The 20,000-nt window shown below is 44.4% G+C and overlaps 1 protein-coding gene and 1 pseudogene across 6 annotated transcripts in view; one reads left to right on the top strand and one right to left on the bottom strand.

Annotated features, from left to right (window-relative positions):
• The window catches only part of aldh18a1 (aldehyde dehydrogenase 18 family, member A1), a 33,274-nt gene extending 17,734 nt beyond the window's left edge, over positions 1 to 15,540 (top strand). For all 6 annotated transcript variants that reach the window (XM_076296239.1, XM_076296240.1, XM_076296237.1 and 3 more), the window contains 5 exons: positions 1 to 93; positions 4,137 to 4,258; positions 5,093 to 5,279; positions 13,313 to 13,408; positions 13,956 to 15,540. The exon at positions 1 to 93 is cut by the window's left edge and continues 103 nt beyond it. In XM_076296239.1, the coding sequence (XP_076152354.1) occupies positions 1 to 93; positions 4,137 to 4,258; positions 5,093 to 5,279; positions 13,313 to 13,408; positions 13,956 to 14,152 (695 nt within the window). In that variant the 3' untranslated portion in view covers positions 14,153 to 15,540. The remainder of the gene's footprint in view (positions 94 to 4,136; positions 4,259 to 5,092; positions 5,280 to 13,312; positions 13,409 to 13,955) is intronic.
• Positions 15,541 to 18,078: 2,538 nt separating this feature from the next.
• On the bottom strand, positions 18,079 to 19,222 carry LOC143136812 (gamma-crystallin M2-like; annotated as a pseudogene).
• Positions 19,223 to 20,000: the final 778 nt, after the last annotated feature.

Here is a 20,000-nt window from a genome sequence, read left to right as displayed (position 1 = left end):
CGGCCAAGGGCATCCCCGTGCTCGGTCACAGCGAGGGCATCTGCCACGTCTACATCGACGCCGAGGCCAGCATCGACAAGGTCATCAACATCGGTGAGGGCCCGTCTATATGGAACATGGCAAACACAGCACATATCCAAATATCTATCCATCCTCATCATAAATATCCATACGTATCCATATATCTATCCATACGTATCCATCTTCTATCTATACATCCCATACATATCCATCTATCCATCCATATATATTAGGGATGTCCGATATTGGCTTTTTTGCCGATATCCGATATGCCGATATTGTCCAACTCTCAAATTTCGATTCCGATATCAGCCGATACCGATGTCGATATATGGGTTATTTTTCCTCAAAACTAATTTAGGTAACATCACATATCTCCTGTTGTGGAATTAACACAACATGCTTAATGTTATTGTGATGCCCCACTGGATGCATTCTTGAATGCAACAAGGCTTTCCAAATGTTAACATTGTCTGTGCAAAATAAGAAAAATACTTGCAACATAGCAGAATGTAAAGCCAACTAAAATAACAGGCATAGTGTATGACAGGCTACCCTTTTTCTGTGTTAAATGAGCCTGCATTTGTAGGATGCTTCATGAACTGTTTCTTTAACTAAAACTCAATCACCTTAATTGAATGAATGCACAAATATGAGTCAATTACAATGTGGCAAGCAACTATACTGCACAATTTTGAAAACATTTGTTTGAGCTACAAAAAATACTTCAGGCTTGAGGTGAAGTACAAAAAATAAAACATTTTAAGGTGTACAAATCTAAGCAGCCTTTGTCCCTAGCCCATTACTTGGGCTAATGCAATCATTGAAATTATAAACTGGGCTCAATCAGCACTGCTCTACATGAGCAACAACAAAGAGATGCAACATTAAGGTAGTGTGCAATAAGAACAAGGAAGGCACAAAGTTTCAGTCCAGACCTTCCAGAGTAGTAAACAAAGTCCTCCTTTAGTATTAGTCCAATGAACGGGGCTAAAAGACTGACTGGCCTTCATAACGGGCCATACCCACAATCAGGCTTGGAATTTCACCATTTTAGGGGCAAGGCCACTTGGCCTTCAGTTGGGCATATTTGGTGGGGGGCACAAAGGCCACATGTCAGGGCACCAAGGCCAAAGTTAACTATAGTAGGCTATAAAAATTATCAAAGTTGTATTCACTGCAGTAGACCTGCATCACTGTATGAAACATTACAAAAACATAAAACATGACATATTACATATAACTGTAAATCATCTGATCATCTAATATTTTCAGATATCTAGGCTATATTTAACATTTATTTTATATTTGGCCTGTTATGAAATAATGTATTGAACAATTTAAGCACAGCTCAGCTTTAAGAAACTCAGATGCATGCTTAGCATTTTGTGATCATTAAGGCTACTTTCACAAACTCTTATAGTCAGCTGTCCTCTGATTTACCGATATCTAGGCGACATTTGTAATATTTGTTTTGTATTTGGCCCGTTATGAAATAATGTGGAACAATTTAAACACAGTGTAAAACGTAAATCCCAAATTTGGAGACATCCATGTATGTTGAAATTTACTGCAAATTCAAAACGGGATTAGTCTAGAACAGCTAACTGTACAGGGGACTGATTTACACATTTCTGTTCGGTAAGGTCTGCTGTTTATTCTGATATATGGTTTGTCATATGTTAAACGAAGGGTTCTGAAGTATTCCACCAAGATGAATGGGTAGGGAGATGGACGCAAAACCTTCAGTAGAATTTATGATTAAATTGAATGATATTTACTTTTCTCGCGAACCGTTCACCACAGCAATTAGCGGCTAACATCGTTTAAAAGCTGAGAAAAAGCTCTTTCATGTGATATTTGTGATGTCTGTGTGATGAGTAGGCTACTTCGCGAGTAGTTCAACTGAGAAGAATGGGTTAATTTGGACGCACTTTCTTGCGCTGTCACTTTCTCCACTGCGTAATTTGGCCATAGGCCATAGGCTAAATATATATCGCTATTAGTAGGACGTAAAGCAGAATATTTAAAGAAGGGGGCACCAAGGCCACCGTGGCCTGTAAACCTCTGATTTTCAAAGGGGCGTCACGGCCAACGCAAGGGGCTACGACGGCCATGGCCAATTCCAAACCACAGACATAATGTTGAAACAGAGCGAGCAAGTTTGTTACTGCAGCCATCCACGCTTGTTTGTATGCTTCAAGACGCAGCTTGATGAGGTCATCATCTGTGCGCCGGTAAACGCTTCAGGAGCGCATAGGCACTATTTGGGTGTAACGCAAGGATTATTTTATCGGTTTTAAGGCAAAAAAAATCCGATAACGATATTAACAGATATTACATTTTTATGCTAATATCGGGCCGATAATATCGGTGGGCCGATATTATCGGACATCTCTAATATATATATATATATATATATCCATACATATACATATATATATCCATACATCTATCCATACATATCCATACATCTACCTATACATATATATATCCATACATACATCTATCCATACATATCCACACATATATATATACATACATCTGTCCATACACAGTGTTGGGAACGTTACTTTAAAAAAGTAATTAGTTATAGTTACTCACTGCTTGTTCCAAAAAGTAACTGAGTTAGTAACTGAATTACTCTATGATAAGAGTAACTCGTTACCAGGGAAAGTAACTATTTGCGTTACTGTTAAAAAAAAAGTTGCTATATGTCAAAGAATTTGGATTTTTTGAGCAGTTTTGAAAAGCCAGTTGAAATTAGTAGAACAGACAGGTGTTTGTAGGCTACATAACTTTCGATATTTACTAGATAGATAGATAGATAGATACTTTATTGATCCCCAAGGGGCAATTGTACATCGACAGACCTACGGTTGACTTCAGCCTGTGTCATAGGTTTTTGTTGTGAGGCAGAAAGATCTAGGTTTTGCTGCTTGGAGGACATTGCTCCGAGTCCTTCTTTGCTAGTGGATGGTGAGCCATCATCTCTGGTGGAGGGGGGCTATCGGTGTTTTTGGCCACTAGCGTGTGTGAGATGCCTCATTAAATTAGAGTTGCTTACAACGGATGTCGACAAAGTCTTCGCTCCTGGACATAATGTACACATTACCTTGCCTTTGACCACAATGAATTTGAAGTAGTGCTTATATCTCCACCTTGAAAATGCCAACTTTTCATCGGATTGCTCCTGACCTCTGCTGTTTCATCGAATCTCTACTTTAGCTGTTGCGTGTGTGTGGCGCGTGTGCTGGCAAGTGTGTAAAAACACTGGCTCTGATTGGCTATCATGAAACATGACTCTGCCTTAGCCAATCCTAATCGCTTACGTCGTTATTAACCCACCTCCTCACTAGCTGTGAGCCAGGGGTGCGTTCGGATTACACAGTTCATTCAATCAATGCAAAGTAAGTAACGCACCGCATTTAACGTCCAGTAACGTTAACGGCGTTGTAACGTTGTAAAAAGTAATTAATTAGATCAGTGTTTTTCAACCTTTTTTGTGCCACGGCACACTTTTGACACTTAAAAAGTCCCACGGCACACTTACATCCTGTGTGAAGAAAAAATAAACATACCATAGCCTAAAATTTCAAATAATACACAGATATGGCCTTATTATGGCTTCTATGCAAGACCTGCTCAATGAAACAAGCGCCCTCTGTTTCATTTGTAGGTGACTATATCTAATTTAATTGTTGTTATGAACTGGATATGTGATGATTCTGTGAATACTGGATATGGGGCCCCCGTTGTACAATGCCTGCATACCACAAATAGTGCAATCATACAATCAATGAGAGCGTGTGGTTATAAATTCTTTGATGCAACAGTTTCTTTTCTGGACCAGTGAGTGACATTTGGGTAATTTTCTGCGGCACACCTGATGATCTCTCACGGCACACTAGTGTGCCCCGGCACAGTGGTTGAAAAACACTGAATTAGATTACTCCGTTATTGACAAATTAACGCCGTTAGTAACGCCGTTATACTTAAACGCCGTTACTCCCAACACTGTCCATACATATCCATACATCTATCCATACGTATCCATACATCTACCATGTTGTGTCGTGTCATGTGATCTGATTGGCCCATTCTGTCTGCTCCAGTGCGGGACTCTAAGTGTGACTACCCGGCGGCCTGCAACGCCATGGAAACGCTGCTGGTGCACAGAGACGTGCTGCGTACGCCGGTCTTCGACCAGATCATCGACATGCTGCGCACCGAACGGGTGAGAGGCCACACCAGGGGTCATGACCTCACAGTCACCGCATGCAGTAGCAGGTTAAAGGTCACGACTAGGCAGGGGTCATGACCTCACGGTGTTTAGCCGCTAATGTGTCAAATCCAAAAGCAGCACGACTAGCTGTGTGTGTGTGTGTGTGTGTGTGTGTGTGTGTGTGTGTGTGTGTGTGTGTGTGTGTGTGTGTGTGTGTGTGTGTGTGTGTGTGTGTGTGTGTTTTTGCATAGGCCCAATAGATATTCTAAAGGTACTGTAAATACTGTGTAATAGAGTAACCCAACCACGTGTCTGATATGTTGTTGTTGTAAAGGGTAACAGAGGGGTGTGTGTGTGTGTGTGTTCATCTTGCTCTGAGCCATAGAGGCCCTTTGTCTGTGCCAGTGTAGTGGGTGTGTGTGGACAATAGACAGGGTGGCAGTGTGTGTGTGTGTGTGTGTGTGTGTGTGTGTGTGTGTGTGTGTGTGTGTGTGTGTGTGTGTGTGTCCTCAGGTGAAGATCCATGCGGGCCCCAGCTTTGCGTCATTTGTGTGTAGTTCGCTGACCCCAGCCTGACCTCTGTGTGTGTGTGTGTGTGTGTGTGTGTGTGTGTGTGTGTCCTCAGGTGAAGATCCATGCGGGCCCCAGCTTTGCGTCATTTGTGTGTAGTTCGCTGACCCCAGCCTGACCTCTGTGTGTGTGTGTGTGTGTGTGTGTGTGTGTGTGTGTGTGTGTGTGTGTGTCCTCAGGTGAAGATCCATGCGGGCCCCAGCTTTTGGGTCATTTGTGTGTAGTTCACTGACCCCAGCCTGACCTCTGTGTGTGTGTGTGTGTGTGTGTCCTCAGGTGAAGATCCATGCGGGCCCCAGGTTTGCGTCGTATCTGACGTTCAGCCCGTCGGAGGTGAAGTCCCTGCGGACGGAGTATGGCGATCTGGAGTGCTGCATCGAGGTGGTGGACAGTCTGCAGGAGGCCATCGACCACATCCACAAGTACGGCAGCTCACACACCGACGTCATCGTCACCGACAACGGTAAGGGTGTGTGTGTGTGTGTTCAGTGTTTCCCACATTTGTAGTTAAAATAAAGGTTCGTACTTAGGACAAGCACTTTTGAGTCTTGGAAAAACACCCATTCCCATTTACATCGGGATTTTGCAAACATTCAGTGTCAGAGTCAGTCAAATGAATAGAGCCCTGCATGAGTAACCTAATCGAAATTGACAAGCAGCTGTTAACTAAGCTCGACATCCAAACAGTATTCTATTGTTAGCTTAGAGATACTGCTTGATTGCATAACTTAACTTAGTACATTTAGCAGAGTTAACTTGAATGCAGCAGTTTTGAACAAATTTGCGCAGAATGGTAACGAACTAAGCGGATTTAATAGCAATTTAGCCCGCCGTCTTCTATGTAATGCCTCTATGTGGCAACAACAATCCTTAAACAATTGTTGATGTTTTGTTAAATGCACATGCAGAAGAGAAGCAGTGGGCTCGTTACGAGAGAGAGCGGGGCGGGGCGAGGAAAGGCTGCGTGCGTCAAAAGTGCATCTTATGAAAGGATTTTATCTCATTTAAAGCAACACCAAAGAATTTTTTCTACATTAAAATAATGTTTCCAAAATCATTTCAGTGGTTCATCAACTCGTAACAGGGTGAACGGCACTTCTGCAAGGCTTCACGACACCAACCGTGCTCCAGCGGCGAGTTCACAACACATGATTGGCACGATGTCTGCACAACACAGCACATAATTGGCTCAATGTAGTCACATCACACCAAATGATTGGCTCAATGTATGTCACATGTCGACATTTTGGCGAGGAAGGGGTGGGATATGTGTAGACAACGGCCATATTGGCGTGACAAACTAGCCCCATGCATTTCTATGGAGGATTTTTTGAGTGCTGTGTCTCCACATTAGAAAGTCTCTGGTACAACATAGAACATTATTGTGTGGCGGTCCGCCACAGATTAGTCAACGTTTGGGAAACACTGGTGTCTGTTGCCTCTTTGAATTGGCCACCTTACCTTCTCTGTGGCACAAACAAGTTGGATGGAGGTCATGATTCTCAGTCAGTATCTGATTTGAAGTTCTGAAATGCCACCCTCTAGTGGTGGGAAGTTGCAAATTCAATGGAGTCCATCTGTTTGGGGATCTCATGGTATAGAACCACTTATTATTGAAATATATACCTTTAAAAGGTGGATATGTCTATTTAAGACCTCTATCTCTATCCCTCTCTCTATCTATCTATCTATCTATCTATCTATCTCTCTCTCTCTCTTCTGATATCCCCCTTGTTAGTACGGTGTCTTGTGTAATTCCGCTAGATTTTCTTGTAAAAATTGATTTTTTTTTGCATATTTTGCTAGTATAGAGTCTAAGGAACAAGATTTTTTTTGTCTTCAAATTTTCACAATCCATTTTCACACTTAGATGACATCATCATTTATATAATGCATAATTAAGACTGGGACTACTATCACTTGGGGGTCAAATGTGAGAAAACACTGGTAAAGAGGGTATTTTGCCTAATTTTTGGGTGCTGATTGTGAATATCATATTTACATAATTTTTTAGTTTTAAACCTGCTAATTAGCATTTGCGGCCTAAAACTGGCCTCCATAGGCAACATAGAACGGGTGAATAGGGTAAAAAATGTGATATTCTTATGAAACTTTACTAGTTGATTATTTATGTAGAGACAATATTTTTTTGCATTACAAATTTTCTGAAAATATATGTTTATGCATGTAATTTAACAATATCTCATTAATTATTCACTAATTTGCATACATTTCAATTACAAACATCTGAATATTGGATAATTAACATTGAATGTAGTCAGGTTCAGGTTGGCCTTCAGAACTTTTATTGGATTCAGAGCCTTAAAAGAATGGCTTGTTCAAGCGCCAGTCCTAGGTTATGCCGATTTCAGTCATCCCTTTATCTTAGACGGATGCAAGCCATGCAGGATTGGGGCAGTTCTGTCACAGGAGAAGGATGGGTTACAGCAACCAATAGCCTTTGCTAGCCGGGGCTTGCGGCCAAGTGAGAGGAACATGTCAAATTATAGTGCCATGAAACTCAAACTCCTTGCAGTCAAGTGGGCAATCACAGAAAAAAATGGACCATCGCAATGCCAATACCCTTTCTAGGCTTCCCACGAGCCCCACTAACACTTTTGCGATCTGTGTCACACGGCCTGGACGTCCCCCTGCCGCCTGCTATAGCCAACATGCAAGCCTCGAGTGCACCTATCCAAGACTCTTGGATGACAGAATCTTGTATGGTGGACACCATCCCTGGTCGAACCAAAAGAGACCTGAAAGTCCTGCAAGGGACTGATCTCTGTATTTCCAGACACCTGTGGTTTTGGTGACAGGGACGACCACATACCCGTTAAGACAGGTGGAGTGAACCAAGGGAAGTCCGCAGTTGATAAAGCAGTGGTCCCAGATACAGGAAGAGGATGGGACCTTGTACCGAGCGATCCAGGCTCCTCCTTCCAGGGATCCAGTGCTGCAGCTTTTACTGCCAAAGGTGTTGAGTCGAAGTGCTCACTAGCCTACACAACAACTACGGCCATCTGGGGGTGGACCACAGATTTGATATGACAGAGGTGCTACTGGCCCCAGATGTGGCATGAGGTGCAAAAGTGGTGTTCTGAGTGTGGCACTGTGTGGTTGCTAAAGCAAGACAACCCAAGCCAGAACCTTCTTGGGAAATATGTTAGCCACTAAGCCTTTGTAGATAATCTCCATTGACTTTACTCTCTTGGATTGGGCTAGCACAGGACAAGAGAATGTTCTGGTAGTCACAAATGTTTTCTCAAAGTTTACCCAGGCCTTTGTCACCCCTGATCAGAGAGCTTCCACCGTAGCTAAGTTTCTAACTGAGAGATGGTTCTATGTGTATGGCGTGCCAAGGAGAATCCACTTTGATCAGGGGCGCAGCTTTGAGGGGGAGCTGTTGAAGCACCTGTGTGACACATACATCATAACAAAGACTAGAACCACCACTTATCATCCAGAGGGGAATGGTCAATGTGAACATTTCAACAGGACACTTCATGACTTGCTCAGGACCTTACCCCCTGAAAAGAAGCGTAAATGGCCCCAGTTGCTCCCTCAGCTCCTGTTCGCCTATAATACCACCATGTACCAGTCCACACAGCACTCTCCATACGAGCTGATGTTCGGTCAGAAGCCACAGTTACCAGTCGACCACCTACTTGGAAATACTGGAGGTGACCACAGGGACAGTCCACCGACTTATTGGGTGATGCAACATCAAGAGTACCTGACTTCCGTCTATGCTAGTGCTAGGAGACACTTAGAAGAGGCTGCGGCATATCGTAGGCATGGTGGTCCTAACACTGTAGTCCTCTTCAAAGTGGTTGTATGCACATCCTACCTCACTGAGGCCAGGTGCAGGACAAAAAAGCTTATCAAGAAAAGAAGAGTAGTTGTCCGCACACTGCAATCATAACACATAACGCAACGTTTCGACCCACCTGATGAAGACCCTGGTGGGTCGAAAAGTTGTGTTATGTTTTTAACTCAATAAATTTAGTTCTTCTGGGAGATTGCAGTGTGCGGTCCTGACACTGTACCTATATTACCACCTGGCACTCTAATCTTTTTCTAGAGGGCAGTGGTAGTGTAGTGGTTAAGGAGCTGGGCTAGCGTACAGTAGCCTGAAAGTTGTCGGTTCAATTCCCGGCTTTCACTGTTATGCCCTTGAGCAAGGCACTTAACCCCAAGTTGCTCTGGGGAAAATGTGATCCCTTGTGATATAGCTGACATACAGTATATAAGTGACTTTGGTCAAGAAGTGTCTGCTAAATATAATGTACGTAAACTCTTTTGCAAGAACCATTTTCACGGTCGCCACAAAATCCAGGATACATGGGTGTCTACCAAGTATGAAATTGTGGAGTGTCTGTGGAGAGGCTGTATGGGGAAGAGGGCCCCCTTAAGACATTCCACTCATAATACTGCCAGACAGCATTCAAACCCCTTCCACCTCCCACAGTCTGTTTCACATGAGTTCTCTGCCAGTGTAGCAGAAGTAAATATTCTCCCCGTCCCCTTCAGGCCTTGGCAGTATGATAGGTATGCTACCAGGACGGTGAACTTTAAAGCCAGGTGTGTATGCAGAAAGGCTGACCTGCAGCGCTGGCGCACACGCCCACCCGTGGGTGGTGATCATATACGTAGCTTCCTCTCTGGGAAAACACAGCCGGTCATTTGAAATGTTTGGCGCATGGGTGTTTGTGGTTGTTGTTGGAAGAACATGGCTTTATTCTTATTTCTAAGACTTCATTGCTTTTCTCGCACGCCCGGCCTGTTGGCTGTGGATAACCTGTTGCTTTTAAAGAGAGCAAATGCACATGGTTTAGTGTGAGCAATGTTTTCCCTTGAGTTATTTGTTTTTTGTATCAGTTCAGGCTGTGAGAGGGCCATCCGTGGTTTGTCTGTTTATACCTTATATTCTTTTGTTTGTTAATTTTGCCTACTGTTACTCAACTACCCATGCCTATGACACGTAATGGTGTACTGTGTTGCCTGTACTATTATAGATTATTTCCAAGGCAAATTTCTCTTAAGGTAGACAATAGAATGACATGACAGGTCAAGGAAAGCATCGAGAAAAGCAAAGATTAAGAAATCGTTTTTGACATAGGCAACAAGGGTGGAGGTGTTTTTACACTTTTCAGACACTCAAAGTTTGAAAACTATGGATATTGTTTTAGAACCAACAACCTTTCTACTTTATCTGGGGGTTTTGTGTCCAAAAAGTGGAATTAATTGTCAAAAAATTAGAAGAAAATGTGAAAATCACTTTTCGGACTAGATACAATCGCTTATTTTAAAACATACAGATAAAAACCCTAAAGATGGATCGTGAAAATTTGAAGACAAATAAAATCTTGTTCCTTAGACTCTATATTAGCAAAATATGCAAAAAAATAAATTTTTACATGAAAATCCAGCGGGACCCTATTTTCCAAACACAGCGTACTGTACTACTTGGTATTCTCTTGTTTGATTTTCTGCTGCTGTGTTTATGTAAAATGCTGCCCTCTGGTGGCGAAAGGCATGAACAGTTATGAAACTGCAGCATTGGAACAGAATGTGCCCTCTTGCATGCTGTGTAGATTGTATATGTTGATGTTTGTCATATAAAGGCCTTATTTATTTACACATTTATACATGTCGTATAGAGGCCTTATTTATTTACACATGTCGTATAGAGGCCTTATTTATTTACACATGTACACATGTCGTATAGAGGCCTTATTTATTTACACATGTCGTATAGAGGCCTTATTTATTTATACATGTCGTATAGGGGTCTTATTTATTTTCACATGTCATATAGCGGTCTTATTTATTTACACATGTCGTATAGAGGTCTTATTTATTTACACATGTCGTATAGAGGCCTTATTTATTTACACATGTCGTATAGAGGTCTTATTCCAGAGGGACCCTATTTTCCAAACACAGCGTACTGTACTATGTGGTATTCTCTTGTTTGATTTTCTGCTGCTGTGTTTATGTAAAATGCTGCCCTCTGGTGGCGAAACGCATGAACAGAACTTAGTTATGAAACTGCAGCATTGGAACAGAATGTGCCCTCTTGCATGCTGTGTAGATTGTGTATGTTGATGTTTGTCATATAAAGGTCTTATTTATTTACACATTTACACATGTCGTATAGAGGCCTTATTTATTTACACATTTACACATGTCGTATAGAGGCCTTATTTATTTACACATGTCGTATAGAGGCCTTATTTATTTACACATTTACACATGTCGTATAGAGGTCTTATTTATTTACACATGTCGTATAGAGGCCTTATTTATTTACGTATGTCGTATAGAGGTCTTATTTATTTACACATGTCGTATAGAGGCCTTATTTATTTACACATGTCGTATAGAGGCCTTATTTATTACAGTGCATGAAAATGCACTGTACTGTTCTTCCTAGGCAACTTCTTCTTCTTATTATTATTATTCCGCTTACCACTTTTTCTAGACGCAATTTCTCTTGAACAGTTTAACTTAGAAACTTCATTCAAACTTTGTAACGTAGGTCTTCAAACAGATCGGGTTGCTATGTCTTTTCAACTTTGAAACTTTTATACTTTTTAAACTATTAAAGAAAAACTTTTAAAAATTCCCCATAGACTTAACATTGCTGATTATGACATCATAATACGGCCATTAAGCAATTAGAATCCTATGGCAGGTGTTCAGGCCACCTGGATCTCAACTGCCAGTCTCAGGCTTTAAGCATACAAACTGGCCCTATTAAGACTACACATCCTGTTCAACTGCTTCCTCTGCCAAAAACTGTTTCAAAGTCCTCACTACAATATTTCACTGTTAAACAATTTAACCCTTTAAACTACTGAACTTTTTAACTGATTAGCCATTGTAACTGTTACTTGTCATCAACTATGACTCCTACCCACTGTAGCTAGTTAGCATGGTTAGCATGCTAGCATGTTAACATGCTAGTTAGCATTTTTAGCAAAATGACTAAAAATGATTAGCTAAGTTAGCTAAGTCACATGGTTAGCATGCTAGCATGTTAGTTAGCATTTTTAGCAAAACTGCTAAAAATGATTAGCTAAATTAGCTAAGTCACATGGTTAGCATAGTTAGCATGCTAGCATGTTAGCATGCTAGTTAGCATTTTTAGCAAAACTTAAAATGATTAGCTAGGTTAGCTAGTAACATAGTTATCATAGTTAGTATGTTAGCATGTTAGTATGTTAGCATGTTAACATGCTAGTTAATATTTTTAGCAAAACTGCTAAAAATTATTAGCTAGGTTAGCTAAGTAACATCGTTAATATAGTTAGCATGTTAGTTAGCATAGTTAGCATAACTGCTAAAAATGATTAGCTAAGTTAGCTAAGTAACATGGTTAACATAGTTAGCATGTTAGTTAGCATAGTTAGCATAACTACTAAAAATGATTAGCTAAGTTAGCTAAGTAACATGGTTAACATAGTTAGCATGCTAACATTGTTAGCATAGTTAGCATGTTTAGCAAAACTGCTAGAAAATGTTAGTTAAGTTAGCTAAGTAGCATGGTTAGCATGCTAGCATTGCTAGCACTGCTATAAAACATTAGCTAAGTAACATGGTTAACAGAATTAAAAATCTTAGCATAACTGCTAGCAAACATTAGAGCCGTTCCAACTTTCAGTTATCGTCAAATATCTACCTATACACAGCCATTAAACTATTTGAATATCAACATTCATTAAACTGCTAGAAAACGTTAGCTAAGTAGCATGGTTAGCATTGCTAGCACTGCTATAAAACATTAGCTAAGTAGCATGGTTAGCATAGTTAAAAATCTTAGCATAACTGCTAGCAAACATTAGAGCCATTCCAACTTTCAGTTATCGTCAAATATCTACCTATACACAGCCATTAAACTATTTGAATATCAACATTCATTCAACTTCCAGTCTGTCAACAACTTTTAAACTATTTACCTTCAACTTTTAAACGGTCTACTTTTAAACTATCATTAAACTATCTATTAAACTAGCTGTCTATCAACAACTTTTAAACTATCTACTGTCTATCAACAACTTTTAAACTATCTACATTCAACTTTTAAACAGTCTACTTTTAAACTATCAACTTTTATTAAGCTATGCAACCACCATGTCTATCCTAGCATCACCGTAGTTACCATCTCTTTATTATCTGTTTTAACTATACATGATATTTTACATCACAACTTTAGCATTTTCATGCACTGGTAATTCCTTGGAATTGCATTTCTAGTTTACACATGTCGTACAGAGGCCTTATTTACACATGATTCATTACTGATGCTGTTGGGTCCTTTTTGTTTTGGTAGGAAAGTGTTCTTTATGTCCTAATTTTCTGGGCTGAGATTTGGATGTTATGCTGTTATTGTCATCAGTCCATGCCGGTGTGTTTGTTTATCTTATCTTATTCATTTTGTTTGTGTGTGTGTGTGTGTGTGTGTGTGTGTGTGTGTGTGTGTGTGTTTAGAGGAGACAGCGGAGCAGTTCCTGCAGCAGCTGGATAGTGCGTGTGTGTTCTGGAATGCCAGCTCTCGCTTCGCAGACGGCTACCGCTTCGGTCTCGGTAGGAATCTCTAACTCTACCATCGGACACACACACACAGGAACCTCTAACTCTACCATTCTCCCAACTCACTACATCGGACACACACACACACACACACACAGGAACCTCCAACTCTACCATTCTCCCAACTCACTACATCGGACACACACACACACACACACACACACACACACACACACACACACACACAGGAACCTCCAACTCTACCATTCTCCCAACTCACTACATCGGACACACACACACACACACAGGAATCTCTAACTCTACCATTCTCCCAACTCACTACATCGGTCACACACGCACACACACACAGGAACCTCTAACTCTACCATTCTTCCAACTCACTACATCGGACACACACACACACACACACACACACACACACACACACACACACACACACAGGAACCTCCAACTCTTCCATTCTCCCATCTCACTACATCTGTAGCACACACACACACACACTCACTCACTCACTCACTCTCTCACACTCACTCACACACACACTCACCCTGACGGCCTGTCCTGTTGCGTGTGTGTGTAGGTGCGGAGGTGGGCATCAGCACAGCGCGTATCCATGCCCGCGGCCCGGTGGGGCTGGAGGGTCTGCTGACCACTAAGTGGGTGCTGCGTGGGGACGGGCACACGGCGTCCGACTTCTCTGAGCAGGGCAGCATGAAGTACCTCCACGAGAACCTGCCCATCGCCCAGACCCTGCCCGGCCAGAGGACCAGCAACTAGAACCCTAGAACCCTAGAACCTGCCCGGCACCACGCCACTCGGAGGGAGACCCGCAACGCAGAACCCAACGGAACTCATGAAAAACCCCAACACTCGGAAACGCAGAACGCTACGTCAACACCAACCATAACATTCAAGTGTTTTTTAAGAATAAAGATTTTTTTTTTTTAAAAGCTTGGACGGTAATAAACACACCAAGCATTAAGTTAAAGGACTAAGCACTGGACTGCCACATGGACAGAAAGGGTTAGCGGCCAGTCGGTTAACGGCAGCAAGCAGAGTGTAGTAGCTCTGTGTGCCAGAACTCTCAGTAGTGAAGTAGAGCACAGCGAGTCTCTCAAACCAACGCCAACAATCCTGCTTCTGACCAGACTGGTGCATTGTGGGTAACCTCAGGGGCTGAGGCTTTGAGCACAGTTGATCTCACACACACACACACACACACAGAGAAACCCAGGTGTGTCCTTGACTCATGTCAGTAACAGCAGAGATCTGCATTCATCAGTGTGCATATCACCTGCTCAGCAAGCCTCAGTTGCATCACACTTACCCACAGTCCACTGCTCTTAGTGGGTCGTTTTTGTTGCACTCAGCATATCTCCCCTCAACCCCCCCCCCCCCCACCCCCCCCTTTTATCTCTCATTCTCTCTCTGCCCCCTCTCTCTATCTCTCCCTCCCTCTCTCTCTCCCCCTCTCTATCTCTCTCCCTCTCTATCTCTCTCTCTCTCTCATCCCTCTCTGTCTGTTCTCTACCTCTACAGAGCTTGGCCTCTGTGTTCTGTTGTGATGGATGTAGAATGATCATCCAAATATTGACCGTCTGGCGGGACCGATAAGCGATCCTACGCAAGGATGGGTCAGAAGGATATTTCTATTTCTCTTCAGGTATTTTTTTCCTGACTGCTGCCTTTCCTGATGCTTCTTTTTGTGTTTCCTGTGGGCGTGACTTGATGCTCTGTGCCACAGGGACAGCTAGTTGGCCGACTCTGCTCTCTCCCCAGGGACTGACCACCTCTGGGGGGTGTAGTCGCAGGCGAGTCTCCATCTGCCTTCTGTGCCTCTAGAGGGCGCTCCGCTCTCTCCCAAGAGACTGACCACCTCTTTGGTGGGGGTCTGGTGGATTGCAGGTGGGTGGGGGGGTCTCGATCTCCTCTGTGGCCAGGGAGAAGCTACTCTTGTCTTCTTCACTGACCCCAACCCCCGCCACACACACACTGCTGACCCAGATGGCAGCAGACTCATCGATGCCTCACCTGACTGCCGGCCCAACCGCCCCCCTCGGGAGGCTGGCCAGAGGTCGCTCCAGACTGGGCTCTGTGGACGAGGCTCTCTCCAGGATATCTCTGTTTTCAGTTGATTGTAAAATAAAAGTTTTTTTGCAGAATAATTTTCTCGGCCTTTGTGTTGAATCTGCTGCTGCATGTGCGCTTTGTTGTTTTTTTTAAGATTGATGTGCGGGTAAGATTTGAAGAGAGATAGAGTGTGTGTGTGTGAGTGAGTGAGTGTAAGTGTGTGTTTCACAGAATGCATAAAACTCAAAAGTAATGAACACTACTTCTAGCCACTTTAAAAAAAAATACCAGTTCTGTTCTTTCCACTGGGCCTGGTTTTGTGATATATCATTAATTTGTCTGTTTCTTGACAGTGTGGTGCGGAAGATCAGTGGGCCATTCAGCGGGGAATAAGCCTTAAGAGGCGCGTAAGTGGGCCAGGCAAAAGCAAACACAATACTACAGAGGATTAATTATGTAGCTATTAGCACCACGGCAGCCGCCTGCGTCTCCGCCGAGGCTCCGAGCGAGAGATCTCTCGCCTTTTGACGTCTGTACGCCGTTTCATTCTCCAAAACGCGCTGTTTACGCCCTCAATGAGCACCATCAAAAAAGCCCAGCAGAAAGGGCTTGTAGATGAAGAGGAGTGAGAGAAAAGCCCTGATCTTGTTTCAAATTCGGTTCTGTTGTTTCTCCACTAGCAAGGAGGACCGGGATCACGCTTGCTCGCGCGCAGATAAAAGGCGAGATAATAAAAAGAAAATTGCGTTAATGATGAAGAGAGTCGCGGAGTGACAAGACAAAACAAAAAGAGAAAGACTCATTTGCGCCGGTCTTTTAAGAGAAATCTGAAATCCTCTCTCTATCGGCAGTGCAGTGTCGTCTTTTAAGTTGCAGATAGCATGTTTTGTAGGCTGAGCTCTCTGAAGGTGAGTGCAGCGGCCCACTCACGGCAATCGCTGCCTCTTGCTCTGCAATCATGCGGAAACGCATTCATCAATCAGCACCTTGCCCCAGCGGCCCAGCCTCTGCGTAGACCAGTACCAGTGTCCGCAACAACTTGTTCCACATCCGCAATTTCGAGCCAAATAGGGTCCATCTCAGCTGCCTGTCATCCAGATTTGTAGCCATCAAAGCCGGCCTGTGATCCGCATCTGAGTGGCCAGGGAGGGCCTGTGATCCACATCTGAGTGGCCAGGGAGGGCTTGTGGCGTGAGGGAGAACGGAGAGCGACGCTGCCCTAGCAAGGCTCCGCGCTCACGCAGCAAAGTCGACAGAGCTTTAATTGAACATTACTCAAGGCCAAAACTCATATTTCTTGTTTTTCTTCATCTTTAGAGACTCAAATATGCTCCCCGCTGAGCGCATAATTTTTTTTTTACACATCAATAATTCATCCTCAAAAGTTACGTATTCATTTGTATCTTCGCCAATTATGGCCGCCTAATTAACTATTTCAATAATTGATATTTATTTCTGAAAGAGCCGCTCTCCCTAGTCATATGAAACATGCATGACTGAGTCTGTGTTGGGGTGTATTTTGTGTTCTGAGAGCGCGCTGTGCTCGGGGCAAACACCAGGCCACTTTGACTCTTCCTCTTTGAGTTGCGCTGGGCTGTGATGTGGGCCTCGCGCAGGACTCTTTCATGGGTCCCTCACCCCCGCCACGCGCCATGTGATCTTATAAAGACTGGCGCGCCCTGCGCCTCAGAAAGGCCCTTTTTGTTCTTTAATAACGCGCTTCAAAGAACGCGCCGGATCCCCTTCCTCCTCGTTTTATAGTAGTGATGTCATAGCAAGCTGATGACATGGCCCTGGAGGAGCAGGTTGTGCGTCCCGTGCTGTGGAAGGCTAGCCCCGACATCATCACTGATCTTAAGGGGCCTTGATGGAGCTAATTGTGTCGTCTGAAGCTCTTTTCCTCCTGACTAAGGATTTATTTTAGTCCGTGAACTTTGATTTAATATGTTTTAGTTTTCAGCATACTACAGTGTGACTCAATACAATCTGCATGTGTATTGAGTATAGAACAGGTGTGCTATTTTTTATGTGCTGTATTTGCTGTGCATTGATGTTAATGACCCCCTTAGACAAGAAGGTTAATCTCAAGGGATTTATCCTTTATAAGTAAATGCCCAGTACCTCACCACTTAAGGTAACCTATATATAACCAATGAAACAATCAGTCATGTGTCTTATACACTGCACCTTAGTTCTTGCATGCTTCATAATGCTTTGGACTCAGGCTGAGTCAGAGCCTCCAGTAAGACAATGGTGAAGACTTTAAGGTCGCTTTATTGACTTTTTTAAAACCATTTCTTTAGGAGAGGGTATGGGGACCAGAGACAGAAGTGCACAGCGTTCACAGTTAGTTTAGTTAACACACAAGGAAAACAGCGAGGCCATCGTGGGAGACCTGCGGGTTGCCGTGACTACCCCCTGAGGCCAAAATCAACAAGGCATCAACAACCTCACGTCAGGGCTCAAGCCTGATTGGTCAAGCCTGATTGGTCTGGCCGCAGACTGGACCCTGGAGAGGACTGAAGGGTCGGGTGCGCGTCGGGAGCGGAGGGGGGGGGGGGGGAGGGGTGTGGGGAGGGGTGTGGGGGAGGGGAGGTTGGGGTTCGTCAGATGGCGGCGGCGGGGGCGACGGCTCAGTTCTGCTCGGTGACGCGGCGGAGAGAGCCGAAGGTGGGGCTGGCGCTGCCCCAGTCGTGGAAGCGGCGGTACTCTCCGGGGCGCAGGAAGTACTGGCGTCCGCGGTAGTTGGGGTGCTCGTGCAGGATCCAGTAGCCCTCCATCACGTTAACGGAGGAGACGTTGCGGCTGGGCAGGCGCTCGCGCAGATCGGGGCAGTCCTCCATCATGTCCATGCCCTGGCCGGCGAAGTCGGAGCGCTCAAACAGCTTTATGTGGTAGTTGCCACGGTACTGCAGGGGGCGACAGAGAGCACAACACTCAGGGACATCGACTGGACAGGTGAAGAATCTGGCTTACACACACAAGGCAGCCATGCCACTGTGTATTACCAGTGTGTGTGTGTGTGTGTGGGTGTTAGTTATTAGGGGCACCTTATGACAGGAGCAGATGCAGTTGTTGAACGTGTGTGTTTGTATGTATGTGCACGTGTGTGTGCCTGGCCTTACTGGGGACCCCAGAAGCAGTCGTTGAAGTCAGCACATCTCTGGTAGTCAGGGTTGTGTGTGTGCGCGTGTGTGCGTGCGTGCGTGTGTGTGCGTGCGTGCGTGCGTGCGTGTGTGTGTGTGTGTGCGTGTGTGCGTGTGTTTCTTACTGGGGGCACCATGCGGCAGGAGCGGATGCAGTCGTTGAAGCCAGCCCAGCTCTGGTAGTCGGGGTGTGCGTGTGTGTGTGTGCGTGCGTGTGTGTGTGTGCGTGTGTGTGTGTGTGTGCGTGCGTGTATGTGTGTGTGTGTGCGTGCGTGTATGTGTGTGTGTGTGCGTGTGTGCGTGCGTTTCTTACTGGGGGCACCATGCGGCAGGAGCGGATGCAGTCGTTGAAGCCAGCCCAGCGCTGGTAGTCGGGGTACTCTCCCTTGTTGAGCATGTACTGGTAGCCCATGAAGTTGGGCTTCTCATAGGCCACCCAGCAGCCGCTCTCCACACGGATGGAGTTGCAGCGTGACAGGTGGGAGTGCATCTCAGCGCAGTCGCTGCTGCACTCATAGTGCCGCCCCTGGTACTCCCGGTCCTCGTAGAAGATTATCTACACACACACACACACACACAAGGAGGAGATGAAGCCAAGGATGGTGAACGAGAGTTGGGGAATGGTCGTCATCTAGACCTGTTCTGGTTCTGATCTCGTGTGGTTCTAGTCCTGTTCTGGTCCTGATGTGGACCTGGTCCGGCTGTGAACCTGCGGACCTCCTCCAGACTCGTGACAGAACAGGGCCCGGTCCATCCCAGGGATGGTGGCTACCTGAGGTAAGCGAATGTGTTAAAAATAACACCGTTTGTGTTGTTTCTAACACGTCTCTATGTTCAGATAGGGACAACACAAATTGTGTTGTTTCTAACACATCTCTATGTTCAGATAGGGACAACACAAATTGTGTTGTTTTTAACACATTTCTTTTGTTATACTATGTACACTCTTACAACAAATGTGTTGAAAATAACACAACCAACCGTTCAGATGTGTCTGTGTCTCTATTTCAGACATCTGCATATGACATGCACGTCAGCCGGCAAACCAGTCCCTAGCGATTCAAGATAGCGTGAGGAAGAGCTGTGTTTAGATGCGCTGGTGCCATTTTCCTCATTTGTACAATTTCACCTGCAGCTGCAGTTTATTGCGGGTCCTTGTGACTTCACCAGCTAACCAGTCTGAAATGACAGCCAACCAGCCAACCAGTCTGAAATGTTAATTAATGGTCTCGCATGCCCTGGCTTGGTTTCCCTGTCTCCTTCTGTACAAAGCTCCAGCCGCTTCTGTAGGCACCTCAGCAACTCAGGAGGCAACAGCCAGAGAAACCAGGGACTTGAGTTTGGAGATGGAGCCGCCAGTCAGCCGTCAGTCAACCGTCAGCCGTCAATCAACCGTCAGTCAACTCAGA

The sequence above is a fragment of the Alosa pseudoharengus genome, unplaced genomic scaffold, assembly GCF_046254945.1.
Source record: "Alosa pseudoharengus isolate Yale_2024_CS ecotype anadromous, Long Island Sound unplaced genomic scaffold, YU_APseudo_1.1 YU_APseudo_1.1_scf_20, whole genome shotgun sequence".
In the NCBI taxonomy this organism is placed as follows: domain Eukaryota; kingdom Metazoa; phylum Chordata; class Actinopteri; order Clupeiformes; family Clupeidae; genus Alosa; species Alosa pseudoharengus.
This window is presented reverse-complemented; position numbering and strand designations above follow the sequence as displayed.